Source organism: Mustela erminea, chromosome 7, assembly GCF_009829155.1.
Source record: "Mustela erminea isolate mMusErm1 chromosome 7, mMusErm1.Pri, whole genome shotgun sequence".
Taxonomy (NCBI): domain Eukaryota; kingdom Metazoa; phylum Chordata; class Mammalia; order Carnivora; family Mustelidae; genus Mustela; species Mustela erminea.
This window is the reverse complement of record NC_045620.1, coordinates 67,304,223-67,318,205: the sequence shown is the minus strand read 5'-3', so window position 1 is coordinate 67,318,205 and position 13,983 is coordinate 67,304,223. Positions and strand designations below refer to the sequence as shown.

Here is a 13,983-nt window from a genome sequence, read left to right as displayed (position 1 = left end):
GAATAATGAAGACGCTATGCTGCTTCCTACAGGCATGGTTATTTGGACAAGCAGTCAAGGTGTTCTGTAGCTCAGCTGCTTGTTTAAAGGTTCACCTAAAGTGAGAATTGCACACCAGTCCTTGTGGCAGAGTGTCACTGGGGTTTCTTTGTGTGGTATAGTTGTACTGCTTCTCACTTGGAAAAGGAAAGTAATGGGTTCTTCCTCCCCCACACCCCCCCTTTCAGTAACTCCTGTATACCTATTTAAGTGCTCCAACTTTTTTTTTTTTATTTTTTATAAACATATATTTTTATCCCCAGAGGTACAGGTCTGAATTGCCAGGTTTACACACTTCACAGCACTCACCATAGCACATTACCCTCCCCAATTTCCATAACCCCACCCCCCTTCTCCCAACCCCCCTCCCCTCAGCAACCCTCAGTTTGTTTTGTGAGATTAAGAGTCACTTATGGTTTGTCTCCCTCCCAATCCCATCTTGTTTCATTGATTCTTCTCCTCCCCCCTTAACCCCCCATGTTGCATCTCTACTTCCTCATATCAGGGAGATCATAAGATAGTTGTCTTTCTCTGCTTGACTTATTTCGCTAAGCGTGATACCCTCTAGTTCCATCCACGTTGTCGCAAATGGCAAGATTTCATTTCTTTTGATGGCTGCATAGTATTCCATTGTGTGTACATACCACATCTTCTTGATCCATTCATCTGTTGATGGACATCTAGGTTCTTTCCATAGTTTGGCTATTGTGGACATTGCTGCTATAAACATTCGGGTGCATGTGCCCCTTCGGATCACTACATTTGTATCTTTAGGGTAAATACCCAGTAGTGCAATTGCTTGGTCATAGGGTAGTTCTATTTTCAACATTTTGAGGAACCTCCATGCTGTTTTCCAGAGTGGCTGCACCAGCTTGCATTCCCACCAACAGTGTAGGAGGGTTCCCCTTTCTCCGCATCCTCGCCAGCATCTGTCATTTCCTGACTTGTTAATTTTAGCCATTCTGACTGGTGTGAGGTGATATCTCATTGTGGTTTTGATTTGTATTTCCCTGATGCCGAGTGATATGGTAAGTGCTCCAACTTTTAGTGAAAGAACTTTGATAAGATTTTCTAAAATAACTTTATCGAACCATCAGTTTTTAATAATAGCTTTATTGCGAACTTCATTTGGAGAAATTCACATTCCATAAATTCACACTTAAAGCATACAATTCAGTTTTGCTTCTTTTTGTATAGTCACAAGTTTGTGCAACTATCACCAGTATCTAATTCCAGAACATTCTCAAGAGAAGCCCCATACCCATAAGCAGTTACTCCCCCCCATTCCGTCTTTCCCCCCAGTTCCCAGCAACCATTAATACACTTTGTGTATATCCACATTTGCACAGTCTGGACATGTCATAAAAATGGGATTATATGTGGCCTTTTGTGACTGGCTTCTTTTACTTACTGTGTTTTCAAGGTTCATACACATGTAGGATCTGTCCATTCCTTTTTAATGCTGATTACTAATTCCACAGTATAGATAAACCATGTTTTATGTAAACATTCATTAGTTGAGGGACTTCGAATTGCACTTTTAGGCTATTAAGAATAATTCTATGATCATTTGTGAGCAATTTTGCACAGATACGTTTCATTTCTCCAGGGTATATATACCTAACAGTGGCATAACAATTCCCAAGTTTAACATTTTGATGAATTGCCTAACTTTTCTGCAGCGACTACACCGTTTTACATTCCCACCAGCAACAAGAGGATTTCAATTGGTCCACATCAGCAACAGTTGTTTTTCATCTATTTGATTATAAACATTCTACTAGGTGTGACCTGGTATCCGATTAGGATTTTGACTGGCACTTCCCTAATGGCTACTTAAGCTGAGCTATTTTCATGTGCTTACTGGCTTTCTGTGTATCTTCGGAGAAATGTCTGGTCAAGTCCTTTGTCCGTTTTTCAAATGAGTTACTTGTCTTTTTATTATTGTGTTATAAGAAGTCTTTATATATATAGTGTATACAAGTTCCTTAAAGACAAATGATTGGCAGATGTTCTCTCCCAAAGGTGATCTGTCTTCCCTCTCTTGATGCTGTCTTTTGAAGCACAATTATTTTGATGAATTCCAATTTATCTCTTTTTCCTTCTGGTATATCTAAGAAAACCATGCCTAATCCAAACTTACAAAAATTTATTCCTGTTTTCATCAAAAAACTTTATAGTTTTAACTTACATATAGGTCTGTGATCCACTTTGAAATTTCTGATACCTTTATCAGTAACTATATATTTTAAATTTTATTTGTGGTAAAATTACATAATGTAAAGCATACACTCTTAAGCATTTTTAAGTATACAGTTCAGTTATAAGTACGTTACCTTGTTACACAGCCAGTCTCGAGCTCATTCACCTTGCAAAACTGAAACTGTACAGCCATTAAACAACTCCCCATTACCCAACCCCTGGCAATACTGATGTTAAGCATAATTTCATTTATTTGTTGGCCTTTGTAAACCTTCTTTGGAGAAGCGGCTATTCAAGTTCTTTGCCTCTTATAAAATAGGGCTTTCTGTTGTGGGGTTCTAGGAGTTCTGTGTATATCCTAGATATTAACCCCTTAGCAGAGATGATCTGCAGGTATTTTCTCTCATTTGTTTTCATTATGTTGATTGTGTTCACCATGTTGATGCAGTTTTAAATTCTGATGTAGTCTAGTGTATCTGTTTCTACTTTTGTTGCCTGTCCTTTTGGTGCCATATCCAACAAATCATTGCCCAATCCAGTGAAGTTCTTCCCCTAAATTTTCTTCTGGGAATTGTACAGTTTTGGTTCTTACTTTTAAATCTTTGATCATGTTTGAGATGATTTTGTATATAGGGGAAGGGAAGGGTCCAATTTCATTCTTTTGTATGGGGATATCCAGTTTTCCCAGCACCATTTGTTGAAAAGACTGCCCTTTGCTCATTGAATGGTCTTTGCATTCTTGTTGAAAATCACGTGACCACATATACCAGGGTTTTCTTCTTTTTCATTGCTCTATATGTCTGTCTTTATGTTCGTGCCACACTGTTTTGATTACTGTAGCTTTGTAATGAGTTGGAAATCAGGAAGTATACAACCTCCAACTTTTTTTTTTTTAATGGTTTTCACTATTCCTGGCCCCTTGAGATTCCAGATCAATTTTAAGATGTATTTCTGTGACTCCACAAAAGACACCAGTGGAATTTTGATAGGGAGCACACTGAATCTGTAAAGGACTTTGGACAGTATTGGCATCTTAACAATACAAAATCTTCCAATCCATTCACATGGACGTCTTTCCATTTATTGGTGTTTTCTTTCTGCAACATTTTGTAATTTTTTCGCCTCCTTGATTGGGTTAATTCCAAGTATCTTTTTCTTTTTTATATTATTGTAAATGGAGTTGTATTCTTAATTCTTTTTAGATTGCTTATTGAACAATGATGGGTTAATATTTAATTTTATCATTAAATATAACAGACATATAGAAAAGTGAACAGAATGTATACTGTTAACAAATAACTAGAGAGTAAATTATCATGTCACTACCATCCAGATCGAGAGAGGACACTGTGTGAACCTGCTGTTAATACTGGGCTTTCCTCAAAGACCCCGCTGCTTACACTGGAAAGAAAAATCACTGTCCTGTGTTTGCCACACTGTGCTGCTCTTAAGTTTGCTTTCTCCTTTGAGCCTGTCAGATTTGGCTCCTTGTCATTGTTTAGAAGGATGGATTATATAGGGAAACAAGTACAACACAGTCTAGTGGTGAAAGAGGAAAAATTTCAATTGAACACCCCCCCCCCCAAAAAAGTTACTTATCTTTTCATTCAGTAAAAATTTTTGAGTGACAGGCATTACATGTGCCACTGTGAACACAAAATAACATGCTGGATGAAGTAGAAACATATAAAAGTACAATAGAACAGTTCCACTCAAAATGGAATGAGGAAGTTTTGTTTTTGTTTTTTTTTTTTTTTTTTTTTTTAAGAGACCAACTCATTCTGTGGAGAGAAATCACCACAGATGGCAGGACTGAGATGGGCCTTAAAGGAGCAATGAGAAGTCTGAGGGCTGGTGGTCTGGATCTAAGGTAACAGGACACAGACCATGGCTGTGAGTAGGAGGTGAAATTATGAGTTAGGTTGAAGGGGTAATGAAGAGATACAGATCTTAGTAGCTCACGGGATGGGGAAGGGAGGGGAGATGACCACCACTGGGTGGAAGGTGGGGTCATTTATCAGAGGATGGCTCAGCCAGCTTGGAGAGAAAGCATGACTTTGCTGTCACTATGCTGTGAGACCCCAAAGTAGACACTCAAGTAGAATGACTAGAAGATGGCCAGATATGCAGATGGATATGGACCTACAGAGAGTCTGGAGTGGACCTAGAAACTTGGGAGTCATTAGCAAATAAGTGGCAATTTACTCCATAGGAATGATTAAGACTGTTCAGGAAGAGCATTTGAAATGAGACAGAGGAAAGTTACAGACAGAACCCTGGGGAACACCATAATGTTAGTGGCGGGTGGAGGACAACCAGCAGAGAGAGTGAGGCCAGGGAAGCCAAGGGAGGGGTGAGCGGCAAGGGGGAAGTAGTGAAGTGCTGTCTTTCTAAAGTCATCTGATATCGACATTGTCTTCCTACATGTGGAATCATAAGCAATGTTTCCTATCCCCTCTAATCTGTCCCAGCTTTTTTGGTCATTAAATTATACAACAGAGAGTGAAAATACCACAGAGGTCTACATTTGAATTCAGATGTGCCTGGACTGGCCAGAAAGGCCCACCGGGAGCCTGATGCAGGAAGGAATCATCACAAGGATAGCACTGAGGCATGAAAGGGGTCCAAGGGAGGATCTGAAATGTGGATATTCTAATCCTATGATCTCAGGAATCTGTCATAGCTTGGGGAGTAACAGCTGTAATAAAAATAAGACAAGGTTACTTCCCACTTGCCAGATCTTAGCAATAGGGAGGCTTTCTTCACAAGGCGGCACAGGCTAGTGCGGCCCCTCATTGAGCACACTGTACCACATCCACTTCATGGACAAGGAACTGGGTGCCTTGTCCCCCTCAGTGGGGAAGCCAGGACCTGATTTCAGGACAAGCACCAAAACGAAAAAGACAAGCATATTTAATTACATAAGAGCTTTCTACTCCCCACTATAAACAAAACCAAAGACAAGTGATGAGTTCTGAAAAACCACAACTTAACAACAGAGGAGTTAATATATATTAGAAACAGTGCATGTGAAATGAACCAACACTCCAATGAAGCCACAAAAGTAGAAAAATCAGTAAAAGTTTAAAAGATGTTCAATTTTCACAGTCATCAAAGAAACGAAAACTGAGAATAAAGGGAAAAGGGCACCTGTCAATAGATGGTAGCTTAGGGGCGCCTGGGTGGCTCAGGGGGTTAAAGCCTCTGCCTTATGCTCAGAGTTGTGGGATCGAGCCCTGCTTCGGGCTCTCTGCTCAGCGGGGAACCTGTTTCCTCCTCTCTCTCTGCCTGCCTCTCTGTCTACTTGTGATCTCTATCTGTCAAATAAATAAATAAAATCTTTGAAACAAAATAGGTGGTAGCTTAATTTTCTGGGAGCACTTTGGTAACACTAAAAATTCAAAAATGTTTAAAATTTTAAATTATCTTTTAATTGTAAATATCTGCTGCCAGGAATTCATCTAAGGGCAATCACTGGGCACATAAAAAGGTACTAAGGTACAAGATGCAGTTCTGGTTATAACGAACAATCAAACCATTAATGGAACTACTGTTTTATAGGAAATCACACAACAGATGACCAGGCAACCCAGAGAAGACATGATCCGTATTTATGGATGTGGGAAGGGAAGAACAGCTAACACTTGTGAACACTTAATGCCAAAGCACCTCACAACCGCCTTACAAAGAATGTACCAGTATCGTGTCCATGCTTCACACATGAGCAAACAGAGGCTCTGAGAGGGCAAGCAACAAGTTCAGAGTCACCAGCCAGCGAGTGGCAGAACAGGATTGGGAGCTAGTACTTCCTGCAGCTGAAGTCCAGGCTCTTAGTCCCACCCCCTACTACTCCTCTGCTTCAAAGTAAGAGAAAACAAGATTATAAAACAGAAGTGTGTCATGGTCTGGCGCTTACAGACACACAAGTGCTCGAAGCAATTCCTATTAATGATGTGGCCATAAGACTAGTCCTCCTCCTAACTGTAATGGAATGAATCAGTCAACACCCACTTTCATGTTCTTGTCAGTTATTTATTATTTGTCATTCTAAAGACTAGCACATTTACAGCATACATGGTTTAGAATGAGCTAAGAATATATAAAACAGTAACTATATGTTTATATATATTAATACTGCCCACCCAAAACAAATAAATAAAAGTACTTTAATGCACTGAGCTTGGCAAATACAACCATGAAGGGACAAAACTGTATTATACAATATTTGTACATTTTTCAAGGAAACCAAAGGCAACTGTGCTGCAGGTGCTTAGAATCCACGTCACATCCCATGTTTTCAGTAGGTCTCAACATTTCTTTTTAAATGAGGGACCTTCTCAGGAACACCAGGCGGAGTCTATTTGACGGTAACCTATGAAAAGGCTTCCCCAGTGCAGCTGAAGACTCACAGCTCCCGTGCTCCTCTCCCCAGGAACCCCAGCCACCATGATGGGGGGTGGGGGGTAGAGGTGCCAGGGTGGGGGGTGTCCTGGCTCTGAGAGTGCGGGGAGGGTGCGGCGCCATGGGGAGGGTGCGATGCCACAGGGAGGCTGCCCCCGCGCTCCCCCTGCCTCCCGCGGCCGGGGGTAGTGCCCACATGGAATACAGAAAGGTCAGCAGCTTCTGCACCATTAGCCACGTCTTAGAGTTTTAGGGCAATCCTTAACATGAAGTCAAAGTCGGAAAAATAATTCACGTGAAGGTGCCACATGCAAAACTGCGAACAGACGACTCAATGTTTGCTATATTCCCTTTGATAAATGCGGGTACTTAATGCTCTTCAGACCAAAAAAAAAAAAAAAAAGTCTGGAAACAATATGCGTAACATTTAATTTAAATAGACAAGGGAATTCTTTAAAGATAATGATGCTAAAATGAGAAAAGATGGAACTAGGTAGGTACTAGAGAAATTACAACTTAAATGAAATGGGGGAGGGGTGAGAGGCCAAATCAGCCATCCTGGAAACTGTCTTTGAACCTGGACCAATAGAGCAGGAGAATGTGACTCCAGATGCCGCCAGCTCTACAGCGGGTTTGGGGGACAGGAGTGTCTTTGCCTGCACTCTCCACAGTGAGCCAGCTGTGGGACAGGCATGAGCAGCTGCCATCACTCCCTGGGGCATTCTCAGCATCTGCTCACACCCAACCAGGCACCAGGAGAAGCAGGCTCTGTCTGCACAGGAAGGGTCTGGAAGGTCTTTCATCCAGTTCTACCCTCACCTGCGTGCCTACCCCTCTGGGTCTCTGCCAGTGTGTGGCCGTGCCTGGGCCTCAGCAGCTCAAGTATGTCACACGTTTCCAAAGGCCTCGTCTAAAGGAGCCCACGAGTAACACCTCAAATTTTAGACCTAGGAATTTCCCACGGCGTTCACAAATCATTAGGATCAGCATCATGGATATGTTCCACATAGATTTCTTTTACAACCTTTTAAATAACATGTAAACATAATAATCATGATAAATAGAACTGATAGATGTATATAAACTAAGGAAAACAATCTCTGCTATGTGCAGATAAGACTCATCATCATCATCTTATAATAGATGACTGGACATAATTTTCTATGAAATTCCTAAGTTTTATGGCCCATTTATCCCTTTCAAAATCTCACTGTAGGAGATCAATTCGACTTTCTCAATAGTCACCTTATGTAATAAAATGTGAAGAGGACAGTAACAAGTGCTGCAAACCTAAGAGAAACTTTCATCAGACAGTCCAACATGACTGCACCATCTTCTAGAAGATGATAAACTGGGAAACCCAGAAAAGGACATCTGTTCTGAAAATATTTAGATTTCCAGCACCTACACGCATAAACCCCCACACTGTTGTCTGAGAGGTAGCAGACACGTCACGTGTGGAGTCCTGGACACCCAGGGGAGGAGGAAAGGAGTGCCCCGGAGGCAGGACCAGCCACGGAGTTGAAGAGCACAGGACAGCTGGCTTCACATTCTCCAGCATACACCCTGTTCTATGATGCATCAGCGGACAGAAGGGGGCCCCACTGTGTGGGCTGCTGTGCAGGTATCACCTTCCAGTGAAGTCTTATCTTGGGCTGATTTAGCAACCTTTACCTTACCTTCTGCTTTCACCTGCGCTGTCACAGGACAACTCGTCGGAACCACTTGCTCTCACTGCACGAGCTAGAGCTAGCTTCTTTCCCCAAAACTTGAATTAACATTTAACATCTGCTGGTCTGGCCAGGATCCAATAATTTAATATATTACTTACTGTTTTACATTCAGAGTTTTTAAAAGTAGACTGTAATTTCAATGCTCAATTTCAAGTTACTCGGTAGAAAAATACGTTAGGTGTGCAGCTGCCTAAGTGGGCTTTAAAAAAGTCTTTTAGCATTTCAGACATATCTAGCTTGATTCATACATGTAACTATCGATGATATCTGTGTGGTTATGGCTGAGACTATTTAAATGGGCAGTCGCTACAATCCACACTATTGAGCCAAACATTACCTCCTACTGATTCCAGTGGAAAACATGCTCCATAGACTTTTTAGTGAAATTTTTTTTAAAAACACAAAAATAAAAACCAATCCTTCAGGTCTTCTTGAAGAATTCATATATGACACTAGAGGGTACCCACATTTAGTATGTAACAGCTAATTAGAGGAACCGTGTGTTCATGTTTCAACTTTTCCGTAAGTCCCTTCGGGAGGCCTGTAATGCTTGGGGAAAGCCTTCAGCTGCAGGGAATTAAATGCATATTTGCGACTTCCAACATTCTTCATTGTATTTTCTCTTCGACAACCCTCACTGGGGAAAAAAACAAGCACAAGAAATGACAGCAGTAAAAAAGGAAAAAGAAAAGACTTAAACTAAGATGAAATGAATTGATCATTTTCATAGCATTAAAAAAAATGGGATTAATTCAAATGGGTGCTGAACTCATTTACAACAATATGCACGCAAGATGGCAGGCTTCTGAACGAGGAAGGCAACTAAGAAGCACAGACATGGACACATGCTGGATGGGATTGTGAGTCTGCATTTTCAGAGGCAGCACTGTATCTAAGTAGAAGCAAACTTCTGTTTTTTAAGTGAATGGTTTTCATGTATGTCATGTCTAGTAGTCTGAGGATTCTATCATAACTAGTGGTTCAAAGGTTCTGTTACATTTCCAATTAAATGGAATAAGAAATGGTGCTACTCTTACCAAAGCTTTTTAAGAGCTGCATTTTTCTACATTAGCAATGGCTATTAATCAGCTCAAATTCAAAATGCTCATTTTCCTTGCAGAATTCAGTATATAGCAAAGCCATCTGGCTGAGGAGGCTGCACTATCATGCCATCCCCACCGAGGAGACAGCTGTCCTGGGTGCAAAGCAATCAGTGAGCCCATGCAATGGTGGCACGCTGGGTCTGCACAGCCATCAGGGCTAGAAGGGTCATGAAGGAGTGATCCCACTGAGATCTCCCCATGGCAGCCTTCTCATGGGCTGTCCTTACTGTGGTCCCCTCTCACAGGCATGCCACTAAGCCAGTGAGAGCCCACAGGTGCCCTTCCCTAAAGAGCCTGCTCCCAGCATCATCCCCAGCTGTACTGGTTGGAGGGTTGTCATGGCAACCCAGTGGACACAGCAAATGCTAAAGAGGAGGATGAGCCATCAGGCACGCCTCACATTCCCTCACATTCCAGAGTGGGAGCATCAGGGGAGTTCTCTGGGAACTGTTCTGCTGTAGACATCAAATTCACAGGCAAAAGCGGTTCTAAATATAAATGACTTCCTGTAAGCACAGTAGAACTTTACATTTTTATATTATTCTTTGACTAGCAACTAAATCGACTAGTTATCAAATTTAGTACAAAAATCCCCATTATGAGATGTAAAATTTGGAGTTACCAAGAAAGAGTGATTTAAAAAAAATATTTCAAATCGTATGAAGACCATTATGTCATGCATTTTAAAAAAATAATCAGTGGCAATTGCTCAAGCCTTTTAAAGTGAAAATGACAGTCTCATTATCAAGAACATGTAAAATATTTTTGGTAAGAGTAACTTTATTCAAAAGATAAGTTCAGATATTTTAGAAAAGTAACCACCTGCTTGTTATTAAGTAATGTAGTAACTTAGCTATGCTTTCTTGTCACCAGAGCCGCAAGCCCTCAGTGAGACCTGTGTCATCTGAGCTGAACACCTAGGCCATACGAGCAGGACGCCCCTAGAGTAAAGAACGACCATGTCTGTCTAACATCCAGCAATCAGATAAAAATATAATTCCATTTAAAGCAGAAGCTATAGGTTCCTATGCACAGTTAGTCTTATTTCATCTTTGGAAGCTCTCACATTACCAAACTGTTTCAGATATGGCTTCTCTATTTATATATAAATGGACACACTTTTCAAGGACCACCTATCACTAGTAAATGCCAAACTGCTTTGAGGAGCAAAGAAGAATTTGTCCACTTCAACATTATCTTTTACTTACATATGTTAAAGAAGCTACTGGTTTAACTGGCTGAATATACAATACATGGATTTGTAATTAAGGTTACCCTCACAATGCAATTTAATTTTTAAAAGCAAATCGGATTCACTTTCCCTCAAATGTTCTGAATTTACAAAATCTGACGGCGGAGGCTGACGATATGCCGACACTGTCCCAACTTGCTTGCACAAGCCTGAGTCCTAGTGCATGAGACTGACATGTGCAGAGGGGAGAGGTGTGCTGTGCTAACTGGCCTTTCTTACTGCAGGGGCCAGCCTTCTGCCCTTAAGGTAGAACACTTTCACCCATCACATCAGCAGCACCGTTCTTAGGGGCCAAGAGCAGACACTGAAAAGGTCTTGGATAGATTTTAGAAAGAGGGATTTTACTATTTCAAAACTCCACCATTGTTTTTTCTTCCCTAAGTAAATTCTTTCTTTTCAAGGATATCCATTTTTTGAATGAGAAATTGGAACAGAAACCCAGATGACAACTAATTTGGGGGACTCCTCTGGTTCTCCCTGTCAGGTGTGGAACTTCCACTTTAGAACTCGTCTAGATGCACTGGGGTCTAGTGATCCTGAGTACCTAGGGTTGGTGGCCAATGACAATGTCCTGCCCGGGGCCAGCATCACCTCAGAAGCAGGCCGAACACCATAACCAAATACCAGACTCCCCTCTTGTGAATCATCTTCCCATGTTTGTTTCAGCCAGTCTATTTTTCACTGAAGCAGAAAAGATTTTCAGATCTATATTTAGTCTGATTTCCTAAGCAGAGAGCCTCAGTGATGCTAAAACTCAGCACAAAGGGCGAGCACAATGAGTCTCTTTCCTCAGAGTTCTGAAGAAAGATGGCAACAGTAATTCAGAGCCTAGGCTGATCTCCTGGTGTTCTTTCTTGTGCTCGCCTTCATGACAGGAGATAGCTAGAATGTATGGCCTTTTGGCTCAGCCCCTGAAGAGAAAAACGAAGAACCTTATCTTCTCTCCTTTCCAATTTATTTCTCTATCAACCTGGCAGCCAAATCTACACAGGGCAGGAAGGTCTGGCTGGCACCACAGCAGCGAGGAACAGGCTGAGAAGGACTTCTCTAGCTGGCTATGGCCTCCCTTTGCTGGGTGGGGGGATCCTGGGAGGAATCTCTGGGGAGTGGCATGGGAGTACCCACAGGCCCAGGGAGCAGAGAGAGTGCTCTCTGTAGTCAGAAGGGCCTCCCTCATGGGTGCATAGCCTCCGCCAGGCCTGGAGATGGGCACAAGCACATGTCACCGCCAAGAGGCATCAGGAGCACCTGAACCAGAGCAGGGACTGGGAAGCTGTGGAACTGGAGCTGAAAGGGCCTGTGGACTCTACTTTCTCTCTTTCAAATCTTGGAGTGCTGACACACACACTTCAATTTGAAGGAGGCAGGAGGTGAACATACCTCTCAAAGAATCACAGATCAGTGACTAGTGTTGTGTTGCTACAACTTAACACCACTTGTCACTTGGCATCCGGTGAGACTCCCCAGTGAGGAGTGTCAGGAGTTATGCCCCAGTACGGCCACTTCAGTTGTTCTGGAAAATACACAGTGGCCACATGGCACTTGTGAGAAGACTGGCTTCCCTCTACAGGTAGGAACCCTGCCCGAAGGCTCCTGCAGTGCTCGGGGGGGTCTAGGAAAGAAGGGCCTCCCCGGGGTGTGAATTCTCAGAATTTAGCCTGAGTCTAGTATTTATCATCCGTCGCCAACCACATCTACCATTCCTAGAACACAGACTCAGAACCGATGCCAAACCAGAGAAGTCCCAGAGTAAGTTCTGGACATCCTGGGAGAGGGAAGTGAGGGGGCAGATTTTGCGGTGGACTGGGTTTGTGTGTACGCATGGGTGTAAAGTTTCTGGAAAAGACAGCTTCTTTAAATTCACTCTAATTTTTCTAGCCTGGTAAAAAGAAATCCACTTTCATAAAGTCCAGTGTATGGGGAACCGGCTGGCAAGCAAAAACAGAATACAGCATAGTCTGAACTGGAAAACAGAGAAGCCACGGAGCAGTTCTTCTACAGAATCCATGGAATTTCTCCCTAATTTATTCTGTTACCTTTACAGACGTTTGACGACTCCTCTGCCAAATGTGAAAGTTAAGGTTATGAACCACCTTGTTTCCTGGGCATTTCCATGTACACAAAGAGTGCTAATAGCATAAACCCAAGCAACTCCTCTCTCTCACATTTCCATCTACCACAAGTGGCCAAAGGTTAGGCTTCCATTTTTGGAACTTTTTTTTTTTTGATTTTCAAAATTACCATTATTAACCACATTTGGTTTTTTTAAAATGAAACCTACTGCTTCATGAAAAATAAATGTATTTAACTTTAACAGCCTTTTGTTCTTATCTGCACTAATTCCTGTAACCAGTCTAGTGATCCTTAAAGATTTCAAAGAGTAAGTCGAAAGTCACATGCAGTATGTTACTTTAATGTGCCTGACTGGGTACAACGGGCAACTCGGTCACAGCTTTGGGGCGTTTCAAACCGAAAATTATAAACACAAGTGAGGAATGTTATGATTCTGCAAAGTGTTTGCTACTGTGAGTTCAGGGACTATGCTTTGAAATGAAGCAGAAAGTACACGTCCTATTGAATATGTGGATCTAGATGGGTCGGTTATAAAGCATCTAACTATCATTTTTGTTTCTCTTCAGAAGGAAAGGAAAGGTTAGCGGTACATTAAAGAATAGTATCAAATATACAAATTCTCTTCAGACAGAGGCCCCTTCTCTCAGAAACAGGGCACAGGAGATATACAGGTAATAAATAGTTTTACATCAGAAGGTGAGAGATTTGGTACAAGTTAACTCCAGGCCAGCTAAACGGTGCAGTGACAGGGCACTGTAAGGACATATTACAAGCACTGAAAACTCGATGGCATTTAAACGCACGAGTCCTCTCGGTGAAATAATTTGGCAGGTATTTACAGTTCGGAACAACAAAACGTCAAACTGTAAGGCATGAAATATTTCTCGGCAGACCACGCTCTGACACATTCCTTCTGTCCAGTCAGGTACACAGGTAGCTGGACATACTCTGGCACTTTTGTTTTTCTTGTAACTTAGTACTGCTTTTCGCAATGGTACTCATTTGCAACGCAATTTGGTCACCAGGTACGCTATGCTGAGGAAGAGCCACACAATCAGTAAATTGGGGCTCAGGGCTAACAAAGGGATGGAACAGAGGAGGCTGGGGTCTAGTCTTAAGTCTCGGATGGGCACCAGGCCGCTCAAGTTCTTCTGGGTGACTACCTCCCGTGTTCCAATGC

The 13,983-nt window shown here is 42.0% G+C and overlaps 1 protein-coding gene across 14 annotated transcripts in view; it reads right to left on the bottom strand.

The window, feature by feature from the left end:
* Positions 1–6,252: 6,252 nt before the first annotated feature.
* The window catches only part of INPP4A (inositol polyphosphate-4-phosphatase type I A), a 131,138-nt gene continuing 123,407 nt past the window's right edge, over positions 6,253–13,983 (bottom strand). For 5 of the 14 annotated variants that reach the window (XM_032351998.1, XM_032351993.1, XM_032351999.1 and 2 more), the window contains one exon: positions 8,880–9,012. In XM_032351998.1, the coding sequence (XP_032207889.1) occupies positions 8,880–9,012 (133 nt within the window). Of the gene's footprint in view, positions 9,013–9,286; position 13,983 lie in introns of those variants that run through there. The other 9 variants (XM_032351988.1, XM_032351989.1, XM_032351987.1 and 6 more) reach the window with 3 other exon arrangements.